General features: G+C 41.3%; 2 protein-coding genes across 3 annotated transcripts in view; both read right to left on the bottom strand.

Annotated features, from left to right (window-relative positions):
- Positions 1-560: 560 nt before the first annotated feature.
- Positions 561-17,091, bottom strand: part of TMEM242 (transmembrane protein 242) — a 48,096-nt gene continuing 31,565 nt past the window's right edge. Inside the window, exon 4 of the mRNA XM_068551538.1 lies at positions 561-1,820. Within this exon, the coding sequence (XP_068407639.1) occupies positions 1,722-1,820 (99 nt within the window). The 3' untranslated portion in view covers positions 561-1,721. The remainder of the gene's footprint in view (positions 1,821-17,091) is intronic.
- On the bottom strand, positions 15,089-16,234 carry LOC137769239 (L-lactate dehydrogenase A-like 6B). 2 transcript variants are annotated; one of them, XM_068550979.1, is made up of 2 exons: positions 15,867-16,087; positions 15,089-15,704 (listed from the first exon to the last, which is right to left on the bottom strand). In XM_068550979.1, exons 1-2 carry the CDS (start codon positions 16,085-16,087, stop codon positions 15,089-15,091), a joined length of 837 nt encoding a protein of 278 aa, XP_068407080.1. The 2 variants fall into 2 exon arrangements, with proteins under 2 accessions (XP_068407080.1, XP_068407079.1); XM_068550978.1 differs by having other exon boundaries at positions 15,089-16,234.

Genomic DNA, 17,091 nt, shown 5'->3' with positions numbered 1-17,091 from the left:
ATGACTACATCTTCTGATATCTGAGTTCTGACTGTAGAAAAAAATCCCTTTAGTCAGTCATATTGCTTGTTTTTCTTTTAACTTTCATCTTTGTTACTTCATTTTGGCTTTTAAAATGCAACTGGAGCCTATGCTTGGTACCTGTTCTAGGGAATCTGTCCCCATCAACCTTTCCTCAGCAGGTGATTCACCATCATTCTTATGGGGGTCCCCCGCCATCCCTCAAGGACAACAGACGCATATGGGAAGGGTTCTGCAAACCTTAGGCACGTCACACAAACATGCACTCAAACATTCCTTCCTTTAGGCTTCCAGTGGCACAGCCACCACCCACCTAGACTCAGACTCGTAATAGGGACAGAAACCTGTTCAGTTTTCCTCCCGATTTCCTGCCTTCATTGCACTCAAAGACTAGAGATATTCTGTTGTTAGCAGAGATTTAGTTAAAAATGAGAGGTGGGTGAAGAGTTTTTGCTACTCCACATACCCTGAGATAAATTTCACAATCCTTTTCTTTTCGTCTTGGATTTTAAACAAACAGGTTACATATGAATCCCAGGTGCTGACTACACCTGTTTAATTAACAATACAGCAATTTTAACAGGGTAACACGGTCCAGAGAAAAATGTTACGTTAGGCACTTGACATTTCATTTGAAACTTTTTCCTAACACTAAAAGGTTTCATTTTAACAGATGATAAATTTCAAATGTACTTTTTAAAACTGATTGCTAATTACAGCCTAAGCAATTATAAAGAAAATACACAATGATATTCAACCAGAGGTCAATTTTCTGGTCATACTGACACGTTAAAGTACTTTTCTTAAAATTTTAATTTACCTGAGACTCAGTTCTCAGGTATCTTTTTGGTTAAAAATATTTGTTAAGATACGTGATAACTGGACTATTTTTATATTGACAGACAACTGAAATAAAGCTATCAACTGTCAGTCAGTGTTTAGGGACCCAGAACCAACTTGTCAAAAAAGTACATTTTATACCCATAATCTCACTATTTTCGCATGATTATCCTTTCAAGTTATCATAATCTGTTACCGGCTTCTTGTCTGAGAATTTACAGGGCCTAAGGTGAGGCTGTCAGGTAAATGACTAGCATATACAAATCAAAGACTGTGTTCAGGACAAGAGAGCCACACCCACTGCCTGATGGACAGGATTCACCCATTGACCCTTCACTTTGGAGTCTGCCTAACGGGAGCAAGTCCTCCAAGTTCTGACAGCCACATACGGACAAGAAAGGCTGTTGACACTTATTTAATTAGACATTGAGGTACTACTGCTGTTAGGAGTCTGTTTATAAAGATTTTCCATCATACGTTATAATTGTTTTTTTCAGGTAAAAAAACTTGGTTTCAACTGTTACAGTCATAAAAGTATTTCCCCTGGGATTTCCTCCACATAGAGAAGCTATCCACATAATTATTTTTAAATAGTCTTCCTAACTTTGGGAAAACTTTGCCCTCCCTCCAACACCCCCCCACCCCCATATGAACATAACCAAATCAGTTGTAAAGTACAGCACACAGAAATGACTGTCGGCCTCCTATGAGGACACTGAATGCCATCCACCCCACAGGTTCACTCAACAATCTGCACGTGTTCCTGAGGAGAAATCTGTCGAGTCCCTTTGCTGTTGTGGCATCGCCAAAGCCAGCTTTTCCCGTAACAATCGTTCTGGACTTCACCCACCGTGCTCATCTCATTTGGATTTCAATGCTTCCTCCCATTCAACAGCCGATTCAGAGTTCCTGGGAATTGCTGGAAATATTGATTGCATTTTACTTCGAAAGTCTTTTATCTAAAAGATGAAAAAAATCAGTCATCAGCTGTTAAAAGATGGGGAAAAGAGCCAAAGCCATTAGAGACGTACCCTGTTGCTGACCGACTGGTACGTCACTGCTGTGGATACCGGGCAAAGGAAGACCAACAAAAGGTAAAGACTGTTCTCGCTGCCTTGAAAGACAATGAGACATACCTCTTTTCTTTTTCCAAGTATAAGTCTGTTGGGCCTTAAATAACATAAAACTCCACTGTAAATCTGGACGGCAACATGCTCTAAATTGTCAACCCTCAACGACATTTATTTCCTACCAGAAGAATGCTATGTGTTGTTGGCCTTCATATATAAAGATGCAGCTGAGAATGGGATTTCTATCTAAATAAACATACTGAAGCCATTCAAACTCAAAGAATTTGGGGGCCAGAGGGAAGGAGTGGGGAGAAGTAACTTAGTAGGGGGTAAATAAAGAAGGAATCAATGAATGGCAGATAGAGTAGAATGTTTTCATGTGCCAGACAGTGTTGAAAAATCTATGTAGAGGTTTTCTCAGCAGAGGGTGGTTTGGAATCCGAGACTCAGAGCAGGAGGTTGGAAGATCTTGACATGTAGTGTCAGCTCCACCTAAGTGCACACCACCCTGAGCGAGGGGAACACTAATTTATGGGAGGTGGATAATCTTTACCTGAGATAATACTAGATCCACACTCTTTGATTCATTCTTTTCACTCACATGGTCCTGTTCTGAAGACAGTATTTCAGAAGCACTACAGCAGGGCACTGCAGTGTTCTCATCAGCCATATCCCAACCATTATTTCCCAAGGATACAGATCTCCTCAGTCAGATTTGTGAAGCACCCTGGACTCACAGCAAAATGTAAGTCATTCTTGGAGTGATTTTTGAGAGTCGGCTAGTATTTTTTTTTTTTTCTTTTTTTATCTTGATGCTTACTTATTTCAATTTGAAGCTGAATCCTTGTAGTGTTTCCAAATTCAGGTGGTGCATCCTGTTGGGACTTGTAAATTCCTAGTCATTTATTCCAGTCATTGTAGCACCATTTTAGCACAGACCCTGGTATCAGATACACCTCTCTGTTCAAAGCCCAACTCCACTGCTTGGGAAATCTGCTTATTATTCTCTCTAAGGGGTAGTTTCCATGTGTGCAGAATGGAGATAATTACCTGCTTACAGAGTTGTGAGGATTAAGTGAGATAATGTACATAAAGCACAGCACCTGGTAGCGCTCAATATATATTAGCTATTGTCACTACAGCATCATCAAAATGTACTGTGTTCCAAGAACAAAGCTCATATGGATATAAATATTGTGGTATGTTTGTCAAAAGCATTAATTTATAGTTATATCATTTTGGTTTAAATATTCTGATACTGGAAGACATATAAGGTTATCCATCATATGTAGTCTGGAGGAGGTCCATGCCCATCATCTCTGTGTTTGGGTCTCACACACCAGTCTTGAAGACACACACACACACACACACACACACACACACACACACACACACGACATGTGTGTCTCTCCTTAACCCCCTCTTCCATGCAGCTCTAGCATGTAGTGTGATGAAAGGTTTTCAACTAAAGGCAGTACTGTATCCCTGACTGGAAATGTAGTTCTAAATAGCAGTTCTTGAGTAGAGAATCCTGACAATTTGGCTGTCACAATCACAGGGGATTACTGTTTGCACTGGGGGTGTGTGGGGACGTGGGGTGGTGCTAAATGTCTAGGGTGGCCAACAAAAAGAACTGCTTTGTCCAAAATCCCAAGAGCGCCCCCCTTGAAGAATCTTGCATGGGCTTTCTCAGTTGAAAGACATCTCTGGCCAGGATCTGCAACGTGCTGCTTGGTTCTTTCCCTTCACCTTTCTGGTTGAACATCTGTTACAACTGAGCCTCATGACAGAGGTTTCCAGTGGGGTATCAGACAGCCAGGACATGAACAGAATCATTTACCATCCCACCTTCTCAGGAATCTGGAACAAGGTCAGTCGCTGAGAAGGCAGAGGCTGGGACACTCACATGAGGCCTGGGTAGGAGAGTGCCGAGTGGCTGCTCCACTTCAGCATGGGGGCTTGTGTTCCCATTTCCTCCTCTTGGCCCCACTTTTTTTTCTTTCCTCTAATTTCCCAAGTGTTATTTACTTGTTTCCCAGGGTCATAAGTGAGTAACTGAACCACTAGAAGGAATCACATCTGAAAAATAGCCAACTAGGAACAGACAGGCTTCAGAGCAAGGTGAAGGAAGGGAGACAAGTGGGATAAAGAACACCATTTAGTCCTCTTTAATTTTACAGCTGTGGAGGAAGGAGTTCAGTCAACATGGCAGAGAAGAAAGACCTTGAGCTCACCTCCTCTCATGAGCACACCAAAATCACAACTAAGTGCAAAACAACCATGGACGAAAAGATCAGAACCTACCAGAAAAGATCTTCTACAACAAAAGACGTAAAGAAGGAACCACAATGAGACGGGTAGGAATGGTGGCCTGGTAATACAGTTAAGTCCCATATCCCCAAGTGGGTGACCCACAGACTAGAGAATAATTACACTGCGTAGGTTCTCCCACAGAAGTGAGAGTTCTGAGGCCCATGTCGGGCTCCCTAGCCTGGGGGTCCTGCACTGGGAAGACGAGCCCCCAGAGAATTTGGCTTTGAATGTCAGTGGGGCTTAATTTCAGGAGTCCCAGAGGACTAGGGAAATAGAGACTTCACTCTTAAAGGGCACACGCAAAATCTCACATGTCCTGGGATCCAGGACAAAGGCAGTAATTTGGTAGGAGCCTGGGTCAGACCTACCTGCTGGTCTTGGAGAGTCTCCCGGAGAGGCAGACGGCAACTGCAGCTCACCTTGGGGACACAGACACTGGTGGCAGCCGTTCTTGGGAGCTCCTCCTACCACTTGGACACTGGTGCTGGTGGGTGCCATTGTGGAATCCTCCCTCGAGCTCATTAGTGCCAAGACCCGACCCAGTGCTGGGATGCCTCAGGCCAAGCAACTAACTGGGTTGGGGACACAGCCCCACCCATCAGCAGACAGCTGCCTTAAGACCTCGTGAGCCCAGCTGCCTTTAGACATGACCCTGTCCACCAGAGGGCCCAAGACCCAGCCTCACCTACCAGTGGGAAGGCACCAGCTCCAGAATCTCCTGGGCCTGCCCCAGCCCTCCAGGAAGGCTGCTCTAGCCTCTGGACCAGCCTCCCCACCAGCAGGCCAACACAAGCTTTGGGACACCCTGGACCCTGGACCCAACTGGGTCGGGAACACCCCCACCCAACCAGCGAGCTGACACGAGCTCTAAGACCCTTGGGCCCTGTAACCAGACTCCAGGACCAGGCTCTGCCTGCCAGCAGTCTAGTCTAGCATTAACGCCAGGGCCTGGCTTCATCCACCAGTGGGCAGACAACAGCCCCAGAATCTGCTGGACCCTGACTCCACACGCCAGTGAGCCAGCACTAGCCCCAGGGCCCCCCGAGGTTCTGCAGTCAGCTGCCTCATGACCCGGCCCTGTCAACCAGCAGTCAGCAGCTTCCGCACAAGGCCAGGTCTGGCAACTAACCGGACTGGGGGCCAACCAAACCTACCAGACCACCCACACAGTCAGCCTGTCACAAGGGAAGGACCAACCATAGGGGGAACTCCTAGAGCATAGGGCTTGGGTGATAAGAGGGGATTGTGTTGCTGGGACACAGGGTGTCTCCTACAGAAGGCCACTTACCCGAGGTCGGGAGACGTAACTAACCTACCATATACATTAAAACAAAAAAACAAAACAAAACAAAAAAGAAAAGAAAACAGGCAAAATGAGGTGACAGAGGAACACGCTCCAGACAAAGGAACAAGGTTAAAACCCCAGAAGAAGAATGAAGTGAAGTGGAGACAGGCAAGCTACCCAAGAAAGTGTTCAGGGTGCAGTGATCGTTAAGATGAACAAAGAACTCGGGAGAAGAATGGACGCCTAGAGCAAGAAGCCAGAAGTTTTTAACAAAGAGTTAGTTAGTTAGAAAATAAAGAACAACCGAACAGAGAGGAAGAATACAATAACTGAAATGAAAAATATACTAGAAGGAATCAACAGTAGACTAAAGTGATGAGGAACAGATCAGTGAGCTGGAAGACAGAAAAGACAGAGTAGTGGAAACAACTGATGCTGAACACAAAAAAGAATGAAAAGAAACGAAGGCAGTTGAATGCATTACTGACCAGAGACGTATCAGTATGTTTTTAGAGAGTGATACAATTAACATCACTGTGCGAAGCTGTTAGAGCTTAAAATTGATCAAGGGTTCATTATACAACTTATGATTGTTGTTATCATTCACATTTTGCTCCATTAGGTTTTTGTGCCAACCCTGTGTATATTACAAACGTAAAATTTTCAAAAATGATGCATCATGAAATCTTGAGTGAAGAAGAATTTTTTGGTGAACTTTATGCAGATACTTTCTCTGACTGTCCTAGCGACATATATCGACTGGTGTCTCAGAAGATGATAGTTCTTCAGAATACAGTTCTGATTCAGATGATGTGAATGTAAGACCAAAAAAAGACAAAAAAACCTTAGTGATTGATTCTGATACAGAAAGTGAAAATAAAACTCATGGTGCTGGAGAATGCTCCTTTGCTACTACAAAAGAGTGGACTGAAGACAATATTTCATGAAAATTAGAAGACTTTACAGGTGTGTCAGGTTTAACTACTGAATGTAATAACCCGCAAAGTGTTAGTGAAATAATAACAATTACTTTTTGGCCAGCCAAAATAAAAATTGCTGGCCACAGGCGTTAGTTTCTGCAAAAATCCCCCAGTCACACGCTAATATTTACATTATAGGGGTCCCTGAAGGAAAAGAGAGAGAGAAAGGGGCTGAGAACATATTTGAAGACATAATAGCTGAGAACTTCCCTGACCTGGGAAAGTAAACAGCCATAGACATCCAGAGAGTCCCATAAAGGATTAACCCAAAGAGAAACATACCAAGACACACAATTAAAATGGCAAAAATTAAAGGTAAAGAGAGACTATTAAAAACAGCAAGGGAAAAGCAACAAATAACATACAAGGGAACTCTCATAAGGCTATCCGCTGACTCTTCAGCAGAAACTCTGCAGGCCAGAAAAGAGTGACACCATATATTTAAAGTGATGAAAGGGAAAAACCTACAGCCAAGAATACTCTACCCAGCAAGACTCTTGTGTAGATTTGATAGAGAGATCAAAAGCTTTACAGACAAGCAAAAGCTAAAAGAGTTCAGCACCACCAAACCAGCTTTACAGGAAATGTTAAAGGAACTTCTCTAAGTGAAAAAGAAAATGCCACAACTAGAAACATGAAAATTACAAAATGAAAAGCTCAATGGTAAAGGCAAACATGCCGTAAAGGTAGGAAGTCATCCACACGCAAAGCTAGTAGGAAGGTTAAAAAACAAAAGTAGTAAAATCATCTATATTCACAATAATCAGTTAAGGGATACACAAAACAATTAGATGTAAAATATGATATCAAAAACAGTAATTGTGAGGGGAGGAGAGTAGAAATGCAGGGTTATTAAAATGCATTCGAAATTAAGAGATCAGCAACTTAAATATATACGTAATACGTATATTATATATATACATAAAACAACTATATATATACATATATATATAAAACAACTATGTATATATATGTATCTCACTATATAAAAACCTCATGGTAACCAAAAACCAAATTATCTATAATAGATATACACATACACAAAAAGGAATCCAAACGTAACACTAAAGATGGTCTTTTTTTCTTTTGTGACTTGATGACTTACAAAAACAACTTCCAAATAATTAACAAAATGTCAGAAGAACATACATATCAATAATTACCTTAAATGTAAATGGAAGTGTTCCAGTTAAAAAACAGAGTGCCTGAATGGATACAAAAACAAGACCCATACACATGCTGCCTACAAGAGATCTGAAGACACACAGACTGAAAGTGAGGGGGTGAAAAAAGGTATTCCATGCAAATAGAAATCAAAAGAAAACCAGGGTAGCAATACTTATATCAGACAAAATAGACTTTGAAATAAAGGCTGTTACAAGAGACAAAGAAGGACACTGCATAATGATCAAGGGATCAGTCCAAGAAAAAGATATAACAATTGTAAATATATATGCACCCAACATAGGAGCACTTAAACACATAAAGCAAATATTAACGGACATAAAGGGAGAAACTGAGAGTAACACAATAATAGTAGGGGACTTTAACACCCCACTTACATCAATGGACAGATCATCTAGACAGAAAATCAATAAGGAAACACTAGCCTTAAATGACACATTAGACCAGATGAACTTAATTGATATACACAACATTCCATCCAAAAGCAGCAGAATACACATTCCTTTAAAGTGCACATGGATTGGGATAGATCTATCTCCAGGATAGATCACGTTTCCACAAAACAAGCCCTGGTAAATTTAAGAAAGTTGAAATGATTTCAATCATCTTTTCCGACATGAACACTATGCTACTAGAAATCAACTACAAGAAAAAAACCTGCAGAAAACAAAAACACGTGGAGGCTAAACGATATGCTACTAAACAACCAAACACTAAACAACCAATGGATCACTGAAGAAATCAAAAGTAAATTAAAAAATACCTAGACATAAATGAATACTAAAACACAATGATCCAAAACCTATGGGATGCAGCAAATGCAGTTCTAAGAGGGAAGTTTATAGTGATATAGCTTACCTTAGGAAACAAGAAAAATATCAAAGAAATAACCTAACCTTACACCAAAAGGAACTAGAGAAAGAAGAACAAACAAAACCCAAAGTTAGTAGAAGGAAATAAATCATAAAGATCAGAGCAGAAATAAATGAAATAGAGCCAAAACAAAAAACAAACAAAAACAAACAAACAAAAAACCCCAGGTGAAAAGCTGAAAGTATTTCCTCTAAGATCAGGAGCAAGACAAGGATGTCCACTCTCACCACTTTTATTCAACATAGTGCTGTAAGTCCTAGCCACAGCAATCAGAGGGGAAAAAGAAATAAAAAGAATACAAATTGGAAAGGAAGAAGTAAAACTGTCACTGTTTGTAGATGACATGATACTGTAAATAAAAAAAAATCCTACAGATGCCACCAGCAAACTACTAGAGCTCATCAATGAATCTGGTAAAGTTGCAGGATACAAAATTAATATACAGAAATCTGTTGCATTTCTATACACTAACAATGAACTATCAGAAAGAGAAATTGAGGAAACAATCCCATTTACCACTGCATCAAAAAGAATAAAATACCAATGAATGAACCTACCTAAGAAGGTAAAAGACCTGTACTTGGAAAACTATGGCAGTGATGAAAGAAACCGAAGATAACACCAACAGATGAAAAGATATACCATGTTCATGGGTTGCAAGAGTTAATATTGTTAAAATGACCATACTACACAAGGCAATCTACAGACTCAGTGCAATCCCTATCAAGAAACCAATGGCATTTTTTTCACAGAACTTGAACAAATAACTTTAAAATCTGTATGGAAACACAAAGGATCTCACATAGCCAAAGCAATCTTGAGAAAGAAGAACAGAGCTGGAAGAATCGCACTCCCTGTCTTCAAACTATACTACAAAGCTACAGTAATTAAAACAGTATGGTACTGATACAAAAACAGACACACAGATCAATGGAACAGAGAGCCCAGAAATAAACCCATGCACCTAAGGTCAATTAATCTATAACAAAGGAAGCAAAAATATACAGTGGAGAAAAGACAGCCTCTTCAATAAGTGGTGCTGGGAAAATTGGACAGCTACAAGTAAAAGAATGAAATTAGAACATTCTCTAACACCATACACAAAAATTTTTAAATGGATTAAAGACCTAAGTGTAAGACTGGAAACTATAAAAGTCCTAGAGGCAAACACAGGCAGAACATTCTTTGACATAAATTATAGCAATATATTTTTGGATCTGTCTCCTGAAGCAAAGGAAATGAAAGCAAAAATAAACAAATGAGACCCAGTTAAACTTAAAAGGTTTTGTACAACAAAGGAAACCATCAACAAAACGAAAAGACAACCTACTGAATGGGAGAAGATATTTGCAAATAATATGACCGATACAGGGTTAATATCCAACAAATATCAACAGCTCATACAACTCAAAATTTTAAAAAAACAAACAACCCAATTAAAAAATGGGCAGAAGAACTAAATAGACATTTTTTCAAAAGGACATGCAGATGGCCAACAGGCACATGAAAAGATGCTCAACATCCCTAATCATCAAGGAAATGCAAATCAAAACTACGATGAGATACCACTTCACACCTGTCAGAATGGCTATCCTCAAAAAGGACACAAATAACAAATGTTGGCAAGGATGCGGAGAAAAGGGAACCCTTGTACTCTGTTGGTGAGAATGTAGATTGGTGTAGCCACTGTGGAAAAAAGTATGGCGGTTTCTCAAAAAACTGAAAATAGAACAATCATATAACCCAGCAATTCCATTCCTGGGTATATATCTGAAAAAAACAAAAACATTAATTTGAAAAGATACATGCACTCCAATGTTCATAGCGGCATTATTTACAATTGCCAAGATATGGAAGCAACCTAAGTGTCCATCAACAGATGACTGGATAAACGTGATGTGGTGTATATATATATATACAATGTAATACTAATCAGTCATAAAAAGGAATGAAATTTTGCCATTTGCAACAACATGGATGGACTTTGAGGGCATTATGCTAAGTGAAATAAGTCCGACAGAGAAAGACAAATACTGTATGATATCACTTATATGTGGAATCTAAAAAATACAACAAACTAGTGAATGTAACAAAAAAGAAAACAGACTCAGATACAGAGAACAAACCAGTGGTTACCACTGGGGAGAGGGAAGGGGGGAGGAGCAATATAAGGGTAGGGGATTAAGAGGTGCAAACTATTATGTACAAAATAAGCTACAAGGATATATTCTACAGCACAGGATATATGGCCAATATTTTATAACTATAAATGGAGTATAACCTTGAAAAATTATGAATCACTATATTGTACACCTGTTACTTATATAATATTGTACATCAACTATACTTTAATGAAAAAATTTTTTTTAAATTTTACAGCTGTGGGAATGGAAACCCAGAGTCTTTACTCACACCCTACTTATAAACAGGGCCTCAAGTTGCTTTCAACAGTAGGGCTCATAGAAAGTTTTTAAGCTTATACTATTTATAGTATATGGATAGTAAACGAAAACCTTCAGTTTTTTCCACCTGTTTCAATTGCTGATATGCAGATCAGAAGTGCTGGTCTTATCAGTGATACTCTAGTACAGGCCAACAGAACATTCCCCTGCTTAAAAATGTGCTTGACAAAAGATTTAGGGATTGAGTACATTTAAGCAAAAATCGTTATAAAATAAATGTACTGAATTCCACAATAATAATTACAGCTATTGCCACAGAACCATCCCCCTACCCTAACACCTCAAAAGTTTGGTGAAGATGGGGCATGCTGGGAACTTGAGTCTCCATCTAGCAACTCAGCTTTACTCTGAAGCATTTTCCAAACTCTGGGACCTCTTCCCTGCAGTCCTCCTCTTTCCTCTTTCATCTCTGACCAGGGAGAATTTTTCCATGATTATGGACCACAAACCTACCCTTCTGACCAGGGCCACTCTGTACTGCACAACTCCAGGGGCTGCTCTCCACAAAGACTAAGACACAAATGGCACTCCCTAGGCAATGAGCCCACTGCTCCAAGAACCGCATCCTTAAGTCCCAATGTTTGTGTCCAACAGTGCTGGGTTGTAATATTATCAGAAACTACCACTCTCCAAAGCAGCAGTTCTCAAAGAGTGTTACGACAACTGGAAAATGTATTACAAGTAATTCGTCACTAACATGGACATTCTGATTGACTTTTTAGATATTAAAATAGATTCACGATCATGTCTCCAATAATGTTTACTACTCTCATTCACACCTCAACAGCTTTTTGAAGGGCGATTTAGCCGGTATGCCAGGAGTGAAACATGGGATATGCTGTACATTTACCATGCATGTCTTGGCAAGGAAAAAAACAACACGAAAACTTTTGGTCTAATACATAGTGTGCTGAAAAATTACTTAAAAGCTGAGGCTATGCCCCCGATTTAATTTGAGAAAACCCTTACAGCATCTATTCTAATGAATAGACAGCTACTGGAATTAAAAGCTTCAAGTTTTAAAATGTCTTTGCCATTGACTAGCTCATTTAGCTTCAGTTTTCTCACTTGCAGGTACAGGACTGCTGCCAGCCTCGGTGCTGAGGTTAGAATAATGAACGCTTTATAGGACCTACTGACGAGAAAGCCTTTGGATATGTCAATAATTACAGTGCCAATGGTAATTTTGAAGAACCTGGAAATACAGCTTCTTCATAAAACAGAGTAAGACTATAAATGTTCCCTGAACAGGAATAACAGTGTCTGCCATTTGAGATCACCTATATGCCAGACACTATACCAAGCAGTAGGCTTTTATTTAGTCTTCACAATTCTGTGTGGCAGAAATGAGGACCACCACTTTACATATGAGAAACCAGAGGTCAGAGAGGTTAACCCACCCATGGTGATCTGGTTTATGAGTACAATTGCCTGACTGATATCCAGGCTCTTTCCCCACAACCACCCTGGTTCTGTGACCTGGAAAGACAGGGCACCTCTACAACCTCTACTCATGTGCCAGCTTTCAATAAAAATGACTTAAAAAGCCTATAATATGTATCTCTTGCAATGGTGACCATGTTATTGAGAATGCTATATGGCAGATTATTACCAATGCTCACTGACAGCCAGTACTCATCTGCTTCTAGATACAGGGGGTTATACTTCTCTACCCTCTTGAAGTTAGGTAACCATCTAACTAGTTCTGGCTAATGAAACATGAGAAAGAGAGATGTGTGTCACTTCCAAGATGGAAGCACATAATTGCAAGTGTTCAATTCTCCAGGCCTCTCTTCCCTTTCCATAGCAATCATGGAAACCTGTGCTGCGGCAGTGGTGCCTCAAGATCAAAGAAACTTGAGGTATGAAGCCAGCCTGTGGAGGGCAGCTTCCCTAGAAAGTTGTGTAAACCCAGTGAATTTTAGGAGAGAAATAAACCTTGGTTATTTTAAGCCACACAGTTGGAGATTATTTTTTACTATAGTATAAACCAGCCTATCCTGACTGAAGTAGCTGGTGAAGAGAATTACAAAACAGACATAAGGCAGGCTCTGATCTCCTTCAATATTACATTAAATTTGGCTGAAACATGGCTGAATAAAAATTCAAGGGCTGGACAAAGGGGAAGAGAAACTTGGTGCAATTAAGCTTAAAAAGGTTTTAGAACCACCTGGAACAATCAAACCACCACTCTTCCCACCTACACGGAGCTCATCACATCGATTAATCCCATAATATGACACAGCTTCCTGGGTAATCAGAGCATTTTGATATTTTCGATGAAACAGTAGGGGAGCTCTGATCAGCATGGTTAAGTAGAGGGTCAGTTTTGGGGGGTGGATCACTGTCCTACGTCTACTTGATAAAACTGAACTAAGCAGGAGTGGCTTAATTTACAAAGTAGATGCTAGGGGCTTCCCTGGTGGCGCAGTGGTTAAGAATCCGCCTGCCAATGCAGGGGACACGGGTTCGAGCCTTGGTCCGGGAAGATCCCACATGCCGCGGAGCAGCTAAGCCCGTGTGCCACAGCTACGGAGTCTGCACTCTAGAGCCCGCGAGCCACAACTACTGAGCCCGTGAGCCACAACTACTGAGCCCGTGTGCCACAACTACTGAAGGCCGCACACCTAGAGCCCGTGCTCCGCAACAAGAGAAGCCACCGCAATGAGAAGCCCGCACACCACAACGAAGAGTAGCCCCCGCTAGCCACAACTAGAGAAAAGCCCATGCGCAGCAACGAATACCCAATGCAGCCAAAAAAAAAAAAAAAAAAAAAAGAAAGCAGATGCTAGTACGTTTCAATTTTGATTAGGCCTATTGATATCCACATCAAACCTGAGATATGTTTGAACATAAACATATAATTTATTTAATATTCAGTTGCATAGGAAGGCTAAGGTTCTCATTTCCTAAGTTATTAGTACCATTATTTAGGTAAAGGTCAGACGAGCATCTTTACTTTCTCCTAAACCTTCACTGTATCACATCCATACAGTATAGAAGCTGTAGTAAAGTCAATTGATTTAGGAATAAAAAGCGAACATGTAACTTTCTGAGAAACACAATCCCTGAAGTACTCATTAAAATGGCCAAATTTTATGACAATGATTAACAGGGCACAATTCAAAGGCAAAAGCTTTCTGTTAATGTGAAGTAAACTGAGCAACAGACATGACCCTGGAGTGTCTTCGGGCCAGGGCGCACTCTGCAGGTAAGACTCAGCCCAATAAGAACAATTTATAACGTGCTTCTTGATTTAATGTGCTAAGAGGTCAGGTTCTCAGAGGCAGTTCTAAAATTATTTCAGTCCGACTTTATTTTTAGTAACTGTTACCACCTCTGTCAGGCCTCTTTCTAAAGCTTTATATTTTACTGCATTAAATACTTTATAATAGCTACCAACTAAATCACTATTATTTTCATTTTTTACTTAATGATCCTGCTTCACTGGTACATATACATGAGCATGCACACACACGCAAGCACACACAGGACCTGCTTCCAGCTCCCATTTTACGATGCCTTTTTGAAAGCCTGGCTGATAGGCTGTCATAGGGCAATGAAGACAGCTGATGGCTCCATTACAGAAAATGCTTCTGTGTATACGTTTATTTTCACATAGTATAAGAAGTTACAACTTCAAAAAAAACAGTATATAAATGAACATAGGTATAAGTCACCCAGAACAAAAGAATGAACCTGTACTTAATGAAAAGAATCAGAATTTCTGTAATACAACAAACACCTGCATCCTACATTTTTGGGGACAACTGGCAACTATACACATACACAGGGCAAGGACTGGTACATCAGTGGTACAAAAACACCTTCTTTGATGCAGTCACTTAGGAATTGTTTAAAAAAAAAAAAAGTAAAATCCAGCACCTGGATGCTAAATAAAAGAGCTGGGGCAGGGGGCTAAATAAACAGGGGAGTCACTCCACCCCCTTCCCTGTTTCCAACTTTTAGGAATTCAAGTTTATTCAAACACTGGACATACACAACTCCATAACTACTCTCTTTTCTTCAATAACTTCAGAATGGTAGTTTTAAACAACTTTATAACTTAAGCTCCTTTTGAATTTCCCAAAGTGTTTTTGCACTCTTCTGCAGATGGGCCTCTTCTTCAGGGGCCAACTTTACTTTTATAAGGTCGGTAATACCACTCCCTCCCAGGATACAAGGAACACTGAGGAATACTTCTTCATTTATTCCATAGAGACCCTTAATCCTGGTGGAAACTGGATGCACTCTCCTAAGATTCTTCACAATACTTTCTGTTAAGTCAGCTACAGACAGGCCAATGGCCCAAGAAGTATAACCTTTCATTTTAATAATCTCATAGGCACTAGCAACCACATCTTTGTGCACATTTTCCCACTGCTCAGGATCTTTATCAGTTCCTATATCTACGTTCAGATCCTTCAGAGGGACACCGGCGATGTTCACTCCACTCCACACAGGAACACTTGAGTCTCCATGCTCTCCAAGGATCCACCCATGACAGCTTTCAGGATGGATACCGAGCCTCTGCCCGATCAAGAAACGGAAACGGGCAGTGTCCAGATTACAACCACTTCCAATAATACGGTTTGGGGGAAATTCACTCAACTTCCAGGCTACGTAAGTTAAGATATCCACTGGATTGGAAACAACAATCAGTTTGCAGCGAGGACTGTACTGAACAATACTGGAAATCGTTAACTTAAAGATGGCCAAATTTCGCTGGACTAAATTAAGGCGTGTTTCTCCTTTTTCCTGGCGTGCACCTGCTGTGATAATCACGAGGTTGGAGTTTGCAGTGACCAGGTAATCTTCGCTGGAAATAATATTGGGCATTCTCACGAAAGGGCTGCCATGCTGAAGGTCCATTGTCTCACCCTTCAGTCTGCCTCCATCAACATCCACCAAGGCAAGTTCATCACTCAAGCCTTTTAACAGGATGCTGACAGCACAGGCCATGCCAACCGATCCAGTTCCTACAATGGAGATCTTATTGCAACGAACGGGCTCCTCTGAGGGGAAATTCTTCATAAGCTCACACTTGACCGTAGCCATCTTGCACGCGGGGGCGATGGGCCAGGCGCCCCTGCGGGCGACGCCTGCCGGCTGGCGGGCACTCAGCACCATCCCCGGGCACAGGCAATTCGCTCTCACAGCGCCCACTCTCTGGCTGGCCCGCAGCATTCCCACAGCCCAGCTCATGGCTACTCACTCGAGAGGTGAAGGAAGAGAGATAGGACGAAGGCAGCGGGCAGCCTGACAAGCTCAAAAGCGAAGAGCTGTGCCCGTTGGCCGTTTGCTCAGCCCGTTACTGCGCCTGCGCAAGGCCGGGACCTCTGGACGCGGCCTGCTACTGCGGCTGCGCAAGGCGGGCCCCCAGCCCTCGTGGCCTCAAACGGGCCTCCACAAAGTACTGCAGGTCCGATCTGACTGGGGGGGTGGGGACGGACGACGACGCGGAAGGGCTCCTCTCGCAAATGAATTCTGGAGTTACGATTTTAAGAACTCGAATTCTCTCCACTACTTAGCATGTATAATGAGCCAACCCAGATCCTTGGGATTACTGATTTTCTGTTTTCACTACATATGCCAAGTAAAAACATTTCCATTAAGTACAGATGAAAACAAGGTTAAATTTTCTTAACTGTATCCCTGCCAGGAATAACCAGGTGCGTATCCTTTGTCTCCCAATGGCCTCCTGCACCATGTCCCTGCATCCGTTGGAAAAGTGGGACTCCTGTTTCCCGTTGTATCCAGTTCGAGAACCTTACATGTGGAAAGGCTTCCGCTGCCTTTATGCCAGTCACGACCGTAACTGCGGAAGTCGCAGGATCCTGACGACAAGGGGCAGCAGCCGACTGTGAGCTAGTCAAACAGTCATGACAAAGGAACGCTAATTGAGAGTCCTGATCAAAAACGACTTCTCAAGTAGAAAGATGATGATGATGTAGCCTAATATTAACATAAAGATATATCTTCTATGTCCTTAAAATGGCAAATTTTGACCAACTGCACAAACCAGATTATTGATTAAAGTAGTAAAATATTAGCTAGTACAA

The sequence above is a fragment of the Eschrichtius robustus genome, chromosome 9, assembly GCF_028021215.1.
Source record: "Eschrichtius robustus isolate mEscRob2 chromosome 9, mEscRob2.pri, whole genome shotgun sequence".
Classification (NCBI taxonomy): Eukaryota; Metazoa; Chordata; class Mammalia; order Artiodactyla; family Eschrichtiidae; genus Eschrichtius; species Eschrichtius robustus.
This window is presented reverse-complemented; position numbering and strand designations above follow the sequence as displayed.

What these genes read in the sequence shown, in the direction of transcription:
- LOC137769239 (XM_068550978.1), bottom strand. Translation starts at nt 16,234, where the DNA reads ATGAGCTGGGCTGTGGGAATGCTGCGGGCCAGCCAGAGAGTGGGCGCT.